General features: G+C 33.6%; 1 protein-coding gene across 6 annotated transcripts in view; it reads right to left on the bottom strand.

Annotated features, from left to right (window-relative positions):
* The window catches only part of LOC149804074 (leucine-rich repeat serine/threonine-protein kinase 2-like), a 327016-nt gene that overhangs the window by 125773 nt on the left and 183169 nt on the right, over window positions 1-18074 (bottom strand). For all 6 annotated transcript variants that reach the window (XM_089953980.1, XM_089953981.1, XM_089953986.1 and 3 more), the window contains 2 exons: window positions 7178-7282; window positions 3769-3911 (listed from right to left, as the gene is read on the bottom strand). In XM_089953980.1, the coding sequence (XP_089810106.1) occupies window positions 3769-3911; window positions 7178-7282 (248 nt within the window). The remainder of the gene's footprint in view (window positions 1-3768; window positions 3912-7177; window positions 7283-18074) is intronic.

Raw genomic sequence — 18074 nt, 5'->3', positions numbered from 1 at the left:
CCAAGCAATATGTTATCCGAACATTTAATCTTGTAGTCTATACAATTTTGGTGAGGAAACTGTTAAAGTTCTGAATTGTATTTGTTGAGCTACAAAAGACCCACATGTGCTTCACATGGGATGACAAATATACAAATGCTTAACCAGTCTCTCTGGAGTGTAGACCTCTTTCTTGCAATGTTGTGAGCTTGACATGTTCTTCTTTTGGGTCTTTTTCTTGTGGTTGCCATATACTCTCTTATGGTTAAATCTGGACAACCACTATCTTCTGATCTGAGTTTGGATAAGAACACCTGGGCAAATAGAATAAGGCTACTACTGATCTTAAAGGGGTATTGGCAAAGAGGGTGTTAAGATGAAGGAGGTCTTAGGCCACATTGAAGAGTTCAAGGAGCTCAAAGAATCCCTCAAAGACATACAGATCTTCTCTAAGAGTCCCTCACTGACATACAAGTCTTCTTGGAGAGTCCCTCATTGACATACAAGTCTTCTTGGAGAGTCCCTCATTGACATACAAGTCTTCTTGGAGAGTCCCTCATTGACATACAAGTCTTCTTTAAGACTTGCTCATAATTATATATGTCTTCTTGGAGGGTAACTCAGTGAGTTTGCACATGGAGGGAAAAGATGGACCAAGATGCAACAACTCTATGACAAGATGAAAAAAATGATGCAAGTGAGACTTCTTCCTGTTCATAAGAAAACCCAGCCATGAGAGTAAAAAGTATTCATGTACACATGTTCAACTCTTCTGCATGCGATTTATTCTGAATGATGAAATAATTAATATTATTTTCTGAAAGTAATTCCTAATGGCATACAGCATTCAATGTGCAATTTGTCCCCGTAGTGATTCCTGACCCAAATTCAGGGAAGGAATGCTTAATGGATTATAGCATTCAACGTGCAATTTGTCCCCGTAGTGATTCCTGACCCAAATTCAGGGAAGGAATACTTAATGGATTATAGCATTCAATGTGCAATTTGTCCCCATAGTGATTCCCGACCCAAATTCAGGGAAGGAATGCTTAATGGATTATAGCATTCAATGTGCAATTTGTCCCCGTAGTGATTCCCGACCCAAATTCAGGGAAGGAATACTTAATGGATTATAGCATTCAATGTGCAATTTGTCCCCGTAGTGATTCCCGACCCAAATACAGGGAAGGATTGCTTAATGGATTATAGCATTCAATGTGCAATTTGTCCCCATAGTGATTCCCGACCCAAATTCAGGGAAGGAATACTTAACGGATTATAGCATTCAACGTGCAATTTGTCCCCATAGTGATTCCCGACCCAAATTCAGGGAAGGAATGCTTAATGGATTATAGCATTCAATGTGCAATTTGTCCCCATAGTGATTCCCGACCCAAATTCAGGGAAGGAATGCTTAATGGATTATAGCATTCAATGTGCAATTTGTCCCCGTAGTGATTCCTGACCCAAATTCAGGGAAGGAATACTTAATGGATTATAGCATTCAATGTGCAATTTGTCCCCATAGTGATTCCCGACCCAAATTCAGGGAAGGAATGCTTAATGGATTATAGCATTCAATGTGCAATTTGTCCCCGTAGTGATTCCCAACCCAAATTCGGGGAAGGAATACTTAATGGATTATAGCATTCAATGTGCAATTTGTCCCCGTAGTGATTCCCGACCCAAATTCAGGGAAGGATTGCTTAATGGATTATAGCATTCAATGTGCAATTTGTCCCCATAGTGATTCCCGACCCAAATTCAGGGAAGGAATACTTAACGGATTATAGCATTCAATGTGCAATTTGTCCCCATATTGATTCCCGACCCAAATTCAGGGAAGGAATGCTTAATGGATTATAGCATTCAATGTGCAATTTGTCCCCGTAGTGATTCCCGACCCAAATTCAGGGAAGGAATGCTTAATGGATTATAGCATTCAATGTGCAATTTGTCCCCGTAGTGATTCCCGACCCAAATTCAGGGAAGGAATGCTTAATGGATTATAGCATTCAATGTGCAATTTGTCCCCATAGTGATTCCCGACCCAAATTCAGGGAAGGAATACTTAATGGATTATAGCATTCAATGTGCAATTTGTCCCCATAGTGATTCCCGACCCAAATTCAGGGAAGGAATACTTAACGGATTATAGCATTCAATGTGCAATTTGTCCCCATAGTGATTCCCGACCCAAATTCAGGGAAGGAATGCTTAATGGATTATAGCATTCAATGTGCAATTTGTCCCCATAGTGATTCCCGACCCAAATTCAGGGAAGGAATGCTTAATGGATTATAGCATTCAATGTGCAATTTGTCCCCGTAGTGATTCCTGACCCAAATTCAGGGAAGGAATGCTTAATGGATTATAGCATTCAATATGCAATTTGTCCCCATAGTGATTCCCGACCCAAATTCAGGGAAGGAATGCTTAATGGATTATAGCATTCAATGTGCAATTTGTCCCCGTAGTGATTTCGGACCCAAATTCAGGGAAGGAATGCTTAATGGATTATAGCATTCAATGTGCAATTTGTCCCCATAGTGATTCCTGACCCAAATTCACTGGAATGCATAATGGCCTACAGCATTTAATGAGTAAATGTTCCCTTTGCTGATTCCTGACTTAAATTCATGGAAGGAATTCCAGATTTTCTCCGCAGGTAATGAAACAAGTCAGACCGGCCAGCAATTAAGCACTTCCTATGTTCTGTGTATGCATGTTCAATTATTTAAACTTCATTTCATTCTGGAGCCACTGGAAAACAGCATTAAGATTCTTAGATGCATGTAGCTACAGCAGATGTGTGAGTGTGTGTCAACTGTTTGTGCAAATTTGTGTCATTGTTACTCTTTCTCATGTATTTTCTTCAACATTCTACATGAAATGCCTCTCTGTGTCATAATAGGAAGCTGAATAAGATGATGTGTAATTTGTTCTGTTGATCAACCATTCAAGTGTTAATAAAACTTTAACATTACAGACTGAAATTTACACGTCTTAAGAAATTTCTGTTGAGTATTTTAATTCTCTTTTATTTTTCTCCTATCCTTGCTCTGAAGCAACATGGTGGCTGCATGTAACCTCTTCATTTCAGATGTTTTTTAGGTGGTGCACCATCTCATTTGGGCAAGGTGTCATACACAAAAACCTACACCTAATTTCTGCAACCATAATTTTGAACTAGCGATGGATGGGTACCTGGCCTCACCACCAGCACCCAGCTAGGTTTTTTGGGGTCCCCCCCCCCAAATCCTGGCAGTAAAATAATTTTGAAAAACCAAACAAGACATTTTATGGTTTAAAAAAAAAGGGGGGGGGGGAATACGATGCAGAAATGGGACAAAATGGAAGTGAAGAAACCCAACTCAGCAAAAATAGACATGGCCCAGTGGTTCCCTGCCGGCAAAATTTCTCTACCATCCATCCATATTTTTGAACCAATGTTACATCAGCTTTTGATAATATCTAGGCACTTTGGGAAACTGTCCACATTACAGTTTTGGATGGAAAAACTCCTCTCCAAGTCTGTATTAACTAGGATAATCACAAACCCAGTCTTGATAATCAAACAGTGCAACCCACAGTAAGTTGGTTTGGGTCACAGGCTTGACTTGTGATCTGTAGAATACCAATCAAGAAACGTTTTTAATCTTTATTTGCAAAAGCACGGACTCAACAGTACCCCAATTTGATTAAGGTTTATTAAAGTTTCTTTGAGTCAGTGTTGCTCATTGTGTAAAGCTTTCTTTCAAATAGAATTTATGCATTCTGATCCCTTACTTCCAGTCTCTGACCACAACTCCTACTGTGGGTCTATCCTCACGTTTGGACTGCCTGCCTTTCATCAGTGTGTGTAACAAGGTTGTTTTTCCTCGACCCCCGTAGCCAACTACCATAAGTTTCATACGATAATAGCTCTTGGCCTGCAATGATAAAAAAAAATTAAAACTTTTTTGTACAGGATCTGTAAATCATAACACAGGGGTCCCCCCCCAAACAATCACCTCCTCTAGATGGCCAGTTTTCTTGGTACACTGTACCAACAAGTTTGTGTACAAAAGTACCCTCATGGGCAGCAACCCCCTTCAAGGAGCATGTGGCCAGCATATTTGTGTACAAAAGTACCCCTCAGGGGCAGCAACCCTTCATGGAGCATGTGGCCAGCATATTTGTGTATCCGTTGTTTTCACGTGACGTCACAAAACGTGTGTACTTCCATATCAGCCATTTTGAGTCCTTAGCCCCGCAAACCAGTACCTAATAACATTATTCTTCTAGCATAATTACGAATGAAAGTCACAATTTCGTGCATAAAAATATAATAATACATCACATTCTGTTGTGCATGTCAATCACACGAGACCAAATGTGTGACTTTCCTACTTGTTTTCTTCAAATAAAACATTTAAATTTCAACCATTTTTGTTATTCTTTTATAAACAAATAGATCGATCGATAAACAAATGCATAAACAAATGGATACACAAACAAGTAGAAACATATAATGATTTTCAGTTGTCATTGGCTGAAATCAATCATTTGGTTATCGTTCAAGTTGAAAAGCTAATTGATAATGTATAATTTCATATTTCTAAAAGCATTTTAGGAATACTTCGTTTCAACATTCGACACAAAGTCATGTTTCCGTTAGGCACGTTTTTCATTTGAATACACTAAAGATGAAACGTCTTTGAACGGTTATCGCTTTCATTCGATATCATCCTACAGCCATCATCTCCACCACAAATACAATATTTGACCATACTAATTAAGTTGGTTTGTCAACTTTGTCACAAACACCTGTTGTTGCGAAAAGTATTTGTACATAAAAGTTCTGACATAAAACACATGCTATGAAATTTTAATTCAGAACTGATATTTGTATCCTGAAAATCATTGTCCGTAAATGCTTTTTCAAGATGACAAGCTTAGGGATATGATATAAAACACTTTTTAAAAATGTCAATATTGTCTGTAAAAAAAAAAGACTGCATTTTTATTTGATAGCAATATACACACTTAAGGTTCAAATTCATTATTCTGTCTTCCGATATAAGCAAGGGAACTTCCAGCTTTATTTTTATTTTCGTGCTATAGGGTACTTAATTTCAAGTATAATCTATGTATCGTTTCAATGAAGTAAATGTCCTTATCGACAGTTAAATTAGATTATTATCTTGAATATACATGATGACTAATGTTGACAAAGGTCTATTAGGGATTCAAAATGGCGGCACAAGGTGCATGCACGTTGCATTGTGGGTATTTGCATACTCAGTTCTGACGTCTGTGAAAACAACCCATAAATTCAACTTTACCCTTCACAAGCAGCCACATTTTATCAAATATGTGTCCTGACCAATATTTAATTCATATGGTGAGGTAAGTAATCTGATTATCTCTGTTTCCTCGAGTCAGGTTCTCATTACTGAGATAAGGGTTGGATAATTTAGTACATTATAACATGTACCACTACAGTTAATATGATATCATTATCTACAAATGTTACAGGAAATGAGCTCAGCAATGCTGTGATTATGTATTAGGCTTCAAACAGCTGTTGAGTTCTTCTCCTTGATGATCATTACCAGAGATAATTGTCAAGATCATAACATGGCCAACATAGGCTAAATATAGCATTTTTGGATTCACACACAATGAGAAATGAACCTTGAACAAAGCAGGATACCAATCTAGGATCAAACATCATGTGATAGTACATATACAGTAAAACCTGTTACGAGAGACTGCCCCTTCTGCCAACAAAAAGCAGTCTCTCAAGACAGGTCGTCTCTCATAACAGATTTGTACAAAAAGACCAGTTTCCAAGGTCCAGTTTCAGAACAATTTCAAGAAAAATAACCACCGTGATCACTGGACATATATTCTATTCTTTATTAATAGTTCTTGCTAAAATATTGTATGCATTCATCTGAAAACAAAATTATAGAGCAATTAAGATATACTTCTATCATTAAATATGAAATCACAATTACATTTCAGGATCACATATCTTAGCATGTGAAATTTTTTCTAAATTACTCATTTTCCTTTATAACAACCTGAATTTATTTTGCTGACATTTAATATACTCTTTAACCTAATTCAGTGGAGCATAAAATATGTGTCATAATGACCTACTAATGAAATAAAGGATTTGACCGGAAATGGCCATTCATCAAGTGTCATGAATAACTGAAATAGCAAGTCTGCTTGCTGTCAACTAAGAACAAAATTTTTAGAATAGTTGAATGGTATAAATTATGTTGTTGGGTGAAATTCTAAAGTACAGTTTTCTGTAAGAACAAAAAATCAATTTTTATAAGTAATTAAACAAGAAAATGTGAAGGAGAATACTGAAACAAAAGCAACTGAAATTCCCAAACCAAATGTGACAAATTTTCTGGTACATTTAATAATCAGAAATATAAATGTATTCCTTTTGGTTAGTACTTGCTGTACCTCTTTTGTATATTAAATTTCACAAATATATATCATCTACATTTCTTTTCAGGAAAAAATATCTGGCAAGAACGATTCAAATTTTGAAATTCCTGATTTTAAGTTATTAAAATGTTTACAATTCACTTGGTGGAAATACACTGAATTACTGTTGTTATTATTGTTAATAAATGTTTACAAATAATAATGTAATAATGTAACATTGTCAGTCTTTACTTCATTTGCAAAAAACGTACGCTAATGCTTCTGCGCCATTTGTGGAAGAATTTCAAAATAATTGGGACAACCATGGACAATTCTGACAGTGTTTAAATATGTGGATTGTGGAAGGTATCCTGTTGTTTCCACAGAAAGATCATTTGTCTGTGTAGATTTTGGAAGGTGTCCTTTTGTTTCCTCAGTTCATTGGTCTGTGTGGATTGTGAAATGTGTCATTTTGTTTCCATAGAAAGATGATTGGTGTGTGCGGATTTTGAAAGTTGTCCTTTTGTTTCAACAGAAAGATGATTAATATTAAAATTCATGAAAAACTGATCAAAACCATGCTGAGGATGAACTATACATTTCTTGGTGCTACTTATCAACCAGATTATTAATATTATTATTATATTATTATTATTATTATGATTATTAATATTATTATTATGATCATGATGATCATTATTATTAGTATTATTATGATTCTTATTATTATTATTATTATTATTATTATTATTATTATTCATACATTTTTCAGCTTGTTGTGCAGATAAATGATGAGATCCTTCACTCTTCCCTTCTTTCCTAGCACTTGTCTCAGCTCTTGGTTGAGAGATAATCCTTCCATCGGAAGCTAATAAAGAAAGAAAACATGAGCTATCTCAACAACATGCACACATTCTTGTAAAACCTATAAAACGGGGATGTATGATTTTTACCATAAAAACGGGGAAATCCTTATTTTAACAAATTTCAGATGATAAAGATCTGTTTTACTATGCATTTGATATATACATGATAATGTAATAAAGATGTTTTACTATGCATTTGATATATACATGAGAATTAAATAATCAAAGATCTGTTTTACTATGCATTTGATATATACATGAGAATTAAAAAATCAAAGATATGTTTTACTATGCATTTGATATATACATGAGAATTAAATAATCAAAGATATGTTTTACTATGCATTTGATATATACATGAGAATTAAATAATCAAAGATCTGTTTTACTATGCATTTGATATATACATGAGAATGAAATAATCAAATATCTGTTTTATTATGCATTTGATATATACATGAGAATTAAATAATCAAAGATCTGTTTTACTATGCATTTGATTTATACATGAGAATGAAATAATCAAAGATCTGAATACCGATCTTCAGTTAAAATAATTTTATTGGCAATAATACACTTTAGAATTTAAAATGTCTAACAAAATAACTCTGAACTATTTTGTACTAAACTCTGCTACATTTAATTCCCTTCATTAATAACCAATGCATAATAAGATATATTCGATATGAAACAAACTAAATTTTTTTTACATGTCTACTTTCAGCAGGAAACTAGGATTTTTTTAATAAATCATATGTAAATGTCCCCATCTTATAAGTATCATGTAATGGTTGTATATATAAAAATATTCCCTTTTTGTCTGTACCTTGCCAAGTTGGAGTGTTTGAAAATGTCCTCATTTTGTATCTACCATTTCATGTTTGTTATGTAATACATCAAGGTTGTGTGTGTGATAAAGTCCCCAATTTGCATGTTTTACTTCAAAGCTGTATATTAAAATGTCCTCATTTTGCATGTACCATGTCAAATCATTGTGTATTTAAATGTCACCATTTTGTACATGCAATTTCATGGCTGCGTTTATGAAAATTATTTCCTTCTGCATACATCCCATGTGTGTATATCAATGCCCTTGTTTTGTCTGTTCCACTTCTGAATCATTGTTTTGTGTATGAAAGTGTTCCCAATTTGTATGTAGCAGTTCAGGGTTTTGTGTATGAAAATGTCCCCCATTTTGTATATAACACTTGAAAACTCTGTATGGAAGAGTCCTGTACTGCATGTAACAAGTGAAGAAAATATATATAAAACTGTCTACATGTTGTATAGATGCATTACTTGTGTGAAACTATCCTCTTTTTTATGTACAAGGTTGTATGTTTGAAAATGTCTACTATTTGCAAATTCCATGTTAAGGCTGTTAAAAGGAAAATGTGAAACGCCATTTGCATGAAAGTGTTTTTATTCCATATGCACTACATCCATTTTGTATTCATAAAAATGTTCTTGCTTGGTATTAGCATCTTTAAATCTTAGTATTAAAATACCCAAAACTCTTAAAAAATGAAACTGTGGCAGTTTATTTGGTCAGGCATCAGCCTAGTGGTCCAATGGTCGCAGATTTGATACCCATACAGGCCACAATGAATCGACAGCCTGTGTCATCAATATCTGTACTTTAAAAAACCCATATGTTGCACAGATGAGAATGTCACTTTCTGTTCTCAGCGAATGTATTGCATGTGCATATGACAATATTAACAATCAGTATGAAAAAATATCAAAATTTTGCACAAGAATATGTAAATGGTTTGCAATAAAGGCACAGTAATAATGAAGAAATTAATTTACCCATTGATAATCGCCAAAAATGAACAGTTAGTGGTATTAAACTGTTCTTACCCAGTACGATCTCTTGAAGGATGTAATTTATATGAAATGTACCAGGCCACCCACCCTAACTTTCTTTTTAGAATGAGCACTAATATTGTAATGTGTCAAGGGTCAAGGTCAGAAAAAATGGAATAGATGGACAGCTCACGTCATTTTCAGTTACTAGATCTCTCTAGTGTATTGTAGTGTCAAGAAATGGTGTGTTCAACACAAAAGTTCTTATTTAGATGATAAAAGCACAAAACAAAACAAATATAAAATGTCAACACAGTTTATTATATGACTTCCAGGCTTGTGTGTTTTCTCAGAAAATTTAGTGCTCAAAATGGTGAAATATAATATCTGCAAATCTGCAGAACAGATGTTCGAGAAGCATTTTGAACTATAGTTTCAGTGGTAAATTGCGTGTGAAAATCAGCATAAATATTTCCATTTGTCCTAATTCACATAATCTCTAACTAATAATCCCAATTCCCTAACTAATCTTGCACAGAAAAATAAGTTAATAGTTCTCAAACTAAAAATTTTGTTCATATGACATACTGAAGTGATAATGATTTGGTGCATCAAATAAAGGTTCGGAACCAGACCAGTTTGTTTTTTAGCGTCAATGGTAAATATGACAGAGACACAGTCTGGAACTGGATATTAATAGTGTGTCACATTTGTTGGCTGAGGTGGTGCTCTACAGTTTTGTATTTTGCATTAGAATTTTAAAGAAAAAGAATTCCCCTGGTTTCCTCACTGGTTATACTGGCTATTATAAAAAGACCTTGTATATCTTAGGTATTCTTCAAAGAACCTTTAATTCCCTTTATTTTGGTGTATGACACAACCACTACAAAATGGATGGAAATTTGTGACTTCAAAATGATACATGAAACTGAGTAGGAAATTCAATAATGCCAATACTAAATTTCCAATGGATAGCAGATGGCTGTGTTGATGATGACACAGTGACAGTGTTGTCAGCTAAATCCCTCTATGGGAACTTTTATCTGATATAACGAGGAAATAAATGTTGGAACAATTTCAGAGAAACATTATAGTAGTCATTATGAGTCCAAAATTTAATGTGTCGGTAGTAACTAGTCTACCTTGCTATTAATGCTCAAAATTATCAGTTGAGATTACTAATTTTAGATGCATCTATTGATCATCCCTCAAAAGCATTATTTACAGAACTCAAATGGTTCACAATATATGACCAGATAGATTTTCACAAGGCATTTCTTTTATATAAATGTCTACATGGAACGGCACCAGAGTATCTTCAGGACTTATTCAGGCCTTTTTCAACACAATACCAGTTGAGATCAATATAACATGGAAACCTTGTAGTACCAAAACCAAGAACAGAACAATTTAAAAAGAGCTTCCAATACTCTAGTACATTTATGTGGAACAAGCTTCCACTACATGTAAAATCATGCTGAAAATATTAGAGAATTTAAGAAGAGATATCATGAGCATGCATGTGTTTCTAATAGATAATGGAATTTAGTATTTTAATACTAAACATGTTAAAATAAACAGCAATTATTGCTATCTTCATAAAATGTGCATTGTTATACTCTCCATAAGAGGGCCTCATGGGAGAATAGTCCTTGGCTAATGAGTCACCCTCTATAAATAAAGCATTATTATTATTATTATTAGAGACTTTTGTTCTGTTTTGCTTGGTCTTGAAACCTTTACTGGAGTCCAGCAGAACCGCAACTGCCAAAATGGCAGATCTCACCCCTATTTATAGGTTTTGGGAACACACTTCGGAAATTCATGACAAAGTTTTCAAAAATATTACTAAATATGGAAGAATCAGAAAAGATTAACCTGAGCGCCTCCTAGTGGAAAGCAGACCACCCAATACACACAGAGTAAAAATGGCACCCGATTTCAAATGACAAAAATAGCAATAATTTCATAATAAATTATACAATGATTCAGCGCTGACGATGAACGGTTTCATTAGACTGGTATGAAAGTACCTTAATCCTGAAGAACAAAATGCATTTCTCTCTCAGAATAGAAAATAGTTTACAATTCTATCATGTACACACTGGGCTTCAAAAATCTTTTCCAGATGATGAATTTTTAAACAAATCATTTTTATATGACTTACATATTGTATCAAATTATTTCAATATAACAACTTTTGAGCATTCTGAATGAACAGCTACAGAAGAAATTTACAAGGCTAGTCCCATTCCGTATTAGGAACCACACCAAATTCATACTATTCTGATATTAGCAAAAATATATGTTAGAGTACTTTGCACATTCCCTGCACTTCAGAAATATTTTTAAATCATTAAGTGAATATGTAATTCACAAGGAGAAAATAAACAGAGTTACTTAAGTTTTCTGAGTTCGGCAAATTATGAAGCACTGCTCTTTTTATAGCTGTTGTTGGTTTACTTTTTTACTCAAGAAAAACAACAATACACACTATCAGTGGTAAAATTATTGAATATTGTTTTCTTGTATATTTGCAATCCAACTTTTGGCACTGAAGCTTCAAAATGACTTTTTCCACGTAAAGCAGCTCATAGAAATGATTTTGTTTTATCTTCACTTGTTTATTCAACAGTATTAAAACAAAGCTAGCAACTTACTCCCTACATACTACATTATTATTTTCACAATTCTGTATTAATAAACATCCTAACAGACAAAATACTCAGGCAATGAAAATAAGGTAAGAAAAGACTTAGAAAAAGAACACATTGGTGTCATGTATGTTTATATTTTTTTTAACTCATGGTACATGATTGTATCTAGAGTATGTGTAATTTTTGTTCATGACTGTAAATTATAATGATCATCTAGAGTATGTGTAATTTTTGTTCATGACTGTAAATTATAATGATCATCTACAGTATGTGTAATTTTTGTTCATGACTGTAAATTATAATGATCATCTACAGTATGTGTAATTTTTGTTCATGACTGTAAATTATAATGATCATCTAGAGTATGTGTAATTTTTGTTCATGACTGTAAATTATATTGATTATCTAGAGTATGTGTAATTTTTGTTCATGACTGTAAATCTGTAAATTATAATGATCATCTAGAGTATGTGTAATTTTTGTTCATGACTGTAAATCTGTAAATTATAATGATCATCTAAAGTATGTGTAATTTTTGTTCATGACTGTAAATTATAATGATCATCTAGAGTATGTGTAATATTTGTTCATGACTGTAAATTATAATGATCATCTAGAGTATGTGTAATTTTTGTTCATGACTAAATTATATTGATCATCTAGAGTATGTGTAATTTTTGTTCATGACTAAATTATATTGATTATCTAGAGTATGTGTAATTTTTTTTCATGACTGTGAATTATAATGATCATCTAGAGTATGTGTAATTTTTGTTCATGACTAAATTATATTGATCATCTAGAGTATGTGTAATTTTTGTTCATGACTGTAAATTATAATGATCATCTAGAGTATGTGTAATTTTTGTTCATGACTGTAAATTATAATGATCATCTAAAGTCAAAATATTAGACAGTTAAGTTTATTGCCAATTGGTATAAAATGCTATTTTAAGATATTAAGAGTATAGACTGCGTAGGATCTATAAATAGTTGTTGACATAGGTGTTTCTGAACATCAATAATAAAATTTGTTGACAACTTTGGGGTAATTTCTCATTGACTGGTGGGGTTGGGTGGATTCTTAGATGAATTAAGATATTTTCTATTGAATGGGTTAGGTCAGGTCAGTTCTTTTACAATGTGGGATATTTGTGAAAAGTAATGTAGGCAGTAGTAACAAAATGCATTTTCACCCATTTAGCTTGTATATAACTGTGTGGAACTGGACTGTTTTAGTCAGTCTTATTTCTTATGTTCATATTGTAACATCAGTCTTCAAGTATAGTTAATGTTGTCTTGAAATAATACATTTTGACCCCCATAACAGCATGCTCGTTATAACATGAATTCGAATATAACACAGTTGTGGCGTGGCTCCCGAAATTTCATGTACATGTACTCTTCTCATACAAAAATTTTTTTTCTTTCTTTCTTAAAAGTACAAAAAAGTAATATTTAACAGTTTATTATCATTTTTGGGGAAGAGAGAATTCTAATGTAAGAAGATCGTGCCATGGCTCCTGCAATTTCATGTAAATGTATTTATCTCATACAAGAAAATAGTTTTTTCTCCATAAAAGTATGAAAAATAAAGAGTAGAAAGTTTATTCAAGGATCACCTAGGCTTCGCCGATGTCAAAAGCTGCAACTTATTTTCATTACTGGCAACAAAATATACTATCTGGTTATTCCCCCCTCCCCTGATATTGTTGGCTGTTTAAACTTGTATACTCAACTTGGATCTGGAGTGAAGAAATTCAGAGGCACCATGAAAGGAAGCCACAAACTTGATATAAAATGTACTGGAACTTATATATTGTAAAATAAACAAATTCATTGTTCATATTGACTAACCACCGAAACAGTGCATAGTTATATCATATTCCACTTATTCTGACATCCGGCTTGAGTACTGTATGCTGTAAGATCTCTGCATTTTGTTTTCTTAAACATTTCTGGAAGGGAGATCAACCAGACGATGTACTATCTCGTAATGGATCTTTCCGACAAAATAGTGTCGGATTATCGGCCGCACGATAGTAATTAATACGTTTATTTTGACTGATCTCTGCATGTGGATGGTAAGTAAAATTCCTCTTCTTTTCATTCATTGAATTAAATCCTTCAGAACACTTATATTTTCTGTAGTAATTCCTGTCAGAACAGAACACCTATGTATTCAACATATGTTGACCTATTTTTTTAAAACAAAAAAGTTCTGATGCATGTATGAAAGTTAGTATCATTCCACCACCAGAAATGTCACAAAAACACACACACACAAAAATAACACAAAAAAGCCACAAACAAAAAAGGAGATCTACTTGTTGGTCTGTCTATGCTACCAGGACTAGATACAATCGACCAACTTTTGAAAGCAGAAAAAGTAACTGCAACAACCGACAAAACGACAGCAAAATCCTTTTGTTTTTAAAATGTAACCAGAAAAAATAGTTTTGCTGAAACTTCAAAGAAAACTGATTTACTAAAAAGCACTGATCTTTCTGTATAAACACTAAGCAAATGAGAAGAAAAAAACCAGTCTTAATTGACGTTCAACAATTATTTGATGTTGCCACTGCAATGAAAAATATACATCTGTTTGGTCCTCCAAGGCTGTCCTTTACCAGTAACTTCAATAACACAGGCTCAATTTATCAAAGAAAGCCAACTACAATCTTCATGAAAAATAAATAACCTTTCATCAAAGGAAGTTAGCACCAAATCTGAAATAAAAGCAATGGAATCTGATAGATTGTTGCATTTACCAAAGTAACTGGAACATGATTATTGTACCATGAAAGGTTCATTCTGAAGAAAAAAGTGTGCTTACTGGGTAAAAAAATATCTGAGAGTATCATTTCACCTTTCCATTCATCTGTGGATGAGAAGGGCTTGCTGAGTAAGATTATAATCTCTTTGTTTATACTCAACAAACAAGATGCAAGCATCAGGATGTGAAAATAATGGAAGTATGTTGGTCCAAATATTAAGAAGGAATAAAATGTTCCTGTTGTAGAAGTTAAGGAGCAAATGATGGAGTTAACTACTGTGTTCTGCTGGAAAATCATGTCATAGAATCATGACTTAATGAAACACTTCAAGCTTAGTTGTATTATATAGTCAATAGAATGTATCATTCAACCAAGATTCAACACAAAATCATTTTATGAAGATCGTTTGTTAACTTTGTTTTCTGTAGTATATTAACAACTTTCATTCCAAATGTTGCTTAGAAGGTATCCATCAAGAATATTGTCTGATGGTGTTCTCCACTTTCTTTTCATCCTTCTCTCCTAGATTTATGGAATCTAGAGAGCTCCTGAACCTCAAGCTTTTTCCCTCATTCTCTATCGTCAGAAGGAGCTTGCTGATTTGTGGTACCTTGATTTAATAGTACTTTTTTCTGACCCTGTACATTGTGTCACAGACAACTGGAGAGAAAAAAAAATCCGTTGTCTTCACGCTTATCAGTTGTGACATGGTCACATTTTGTGTTCTTAATTTATGATAGATGTTAATTTATCAGGTTCTTTTGTGCCATGCCATGTTGCAAACAACACAACAATATGCACATCATTGTGCCATGCCTTGCTGCAAACAACACAACAACATGCACATCGTAGTGCCATGCCTTGCTGCAGACAACACAACAACATGCACATCATAGTGCCATGCCTTGCTGCAAACACAACATGCACATTGTAGTGCCATGCCTTGCTGCAAACAACACAACAACTTGCACATTGTAGTGCCATGCCTTGCTGCAAACAACACAACAACATGCACATCGTAAATGCTGTCTCCTACAATTTGATATGGTGAATAAAAACGGGTTTGATCTTGTCAAAACCATAAGTCTCTTTTCATTTAATGCTTCCAACTATTTCATGGTTTGAATGTTGAATAGTACTGTTTCTGCTCTTCCTCTTTTTACCCCTGTTTCAAATGTAGTCAAAATCTTCCATTGCTTTTTCTCCAGATAAGACAATTCAACTTTAGATAGACCATCTATAGTAGCCATGCATTTCCCTGTCATATCAGAAACTTCACTGGCACAATATCAGTTGAATAGAATTGTCTAAGCTAACACAATTTATGAAAGTTCAACCTAATATTGTCTCACTGTTTCATTCTGTGTTGAGGATATGAGGGACTAGTACAGGAAGAAGCAGTGAATTTGACAGAGGCATTTGTTGTCTTTCCTCTTCTTTTGATAGTTTAAAGATTAAACCAATACAATATGAACATGGGTCAAGGGCAACAGCTTTGAAGTTCTTCCCTGTAGGTCGATAGCATACTGCCATTCATCTCTCCCACCCCTATTTTCAGCACTCCAGAGTTGTGGATGTAATTTGCTATAATTTTCCTAGTTTATCTAGGAGCCCTTACTCTTTCACCTCTTGTTCATTTTGGGAACAGTCAGCAGCCCCATCCCATTGAGTACTGGTTCCGAACAGGTAAATCAAACTATTATGTTTGCAATTTATTTTCAGAGTTATTATTGTGATGCAGTAGGTTTGCTCTTTTTGATACAAACATTCGATTGGATTATATGTCATATATGGAAGCTGTCTTTGTTATCTTTGGTTATTCAACTATTATAGGCAATCCAATTTAAGCCAATTATGATACTACATCTGAAGCATATGAGTCATCAGATTATGGCTTGTTGCTCATCATCATAGGGCAAGTATTCACTCTCCGAGTCCTTCCTGTAATCCAGAATAAATAAATATTACAAATCAACTATCGCATCAGTGAAATTATATGGCAAATACTTGATTATAAACTAAATTACTCATCATTTTACACCATGCAAACCTAATTACAAGAGAAAATGATGCTTAATGGCAGAAATAGTCTGAATATGCTTGTGTCAGGAGGATGTGTACCCTGTTTATTCATGCATAGTCTTAGTTATATGCTACCCATTACCAGATTGGAGCTATTTTTAATGTAATCAGGGTTTAACTCATGTTTGACTTATGCTTTTTTTAGGTGTACACCTAACGTTGTGCTGAAAGGCTGATTTAAACAATGACATTATTGACAATACTTCAAATCTGAAAATACTTTGAAAAATGAAATAATAACTACATTACTGGAAAGAAAACTATGTTCATTTTGCTTCTTATAAGAAAAGAATTATAAGATCACAATTCAATCCAATGTATATAGTGTGTAGTAATTCTTCAATGGCTCTTTATACTGCATGAAATTTGCAAAACGTATGAAACAAATAAATTTCCATGCCTTTGATTATTTGCAGCTGATGGTTGATTTTTATAATTAAAGTATCCTTTCATAAAATGGAGTAAATATTTTATTACATTAAGATATGAATATGTACTGCTAAAATCAATTCAATGCAAGTTGTTACTAAGGCTACCTACCACAGAAGTATATAATCAATTCAATGCAAGTTGTTACTAAGGCTACCTACCACAGAAATTTTTACACTGTATTTTAAGAAAAAAAAAATACATTCTCTTTCAAGCCAGCAAAGCAAAATACATTTTTTCCTGGCCTTTTGCTTCTTTGTATCAGATCAGATCCCCATAGTATTCTAGATAATACTCTATACCTTTCCTCACAAGTCAATGTTTTTCAAATGACAATTCGATTGATGCAGAATATAAGTCATCTTTTAAGATATTTTTTGATAAATTTAGGGGTGATACTGAAAACATGAGATGTTTGCAGTACTCAAACATACTGTTAATTCAAATATTTTTAGCTTTTCATATCACTATTCCCATTCAGAAATGTTTATATGGTATGCATTGTATTCATCGATTTCAGACAGTATTCATTATACAATACTTGTATATACAGTTATTTGGATTGTAATAGTTTGAAAATATTACAGGTAAACAAAATACTACCTAATACAACGTGAAGCATCCATCAGTGTCGTTTATCATGGATGTTTACTAACAAGTATACTGCTTCCATTTTCATGCAAGGCCTAACAACCTGCATTTGTATTAACATATATGGTTAGCTTTATAAATGCTGTAGCTGATGCAATAAACATTTTCATTTAATTTTTATATTCCTTTTCAATAATTTCCAATTGATATTTTTTCTGCCAGTGTATGTGGTCTGATAAGCTCCTGGCTTGTAAAGGCATCACTCATTGTTTTCAAGTTGGCAATCCTTTTGATCAAGTTGCAAATTTAGTACTCATTCAGTTCAAAGTGAAGAACTCTACTTCCAGTGAATGTCTGACCTAACTCTTTAGCTTGTAAAGGCAGCAACCTCTCCATTTCCTATATGACAACATTCTGATCAAGCCACAAGTTTGATACTTGTTCAGTGT

Source organism: Sinohyriopsis cumingii, chromosome 3, assembly GCF_028554795.1.
Source record: "Sinohyriopsis cumingii isolate HCF-2022 chromosome 3, ASM2855479v2, whole genome shotgun sequence".
NCBI classification, from domain to species: Eukaryota; Metazoa; Mollusca; class Bivalvia; order Unionida; family Unionidae; genus Sinohyriopsis; species Sinohyriopsis cumingii.
This window is presented reverse-complemented; position numbering and strand designations above follow the sequence as displayed.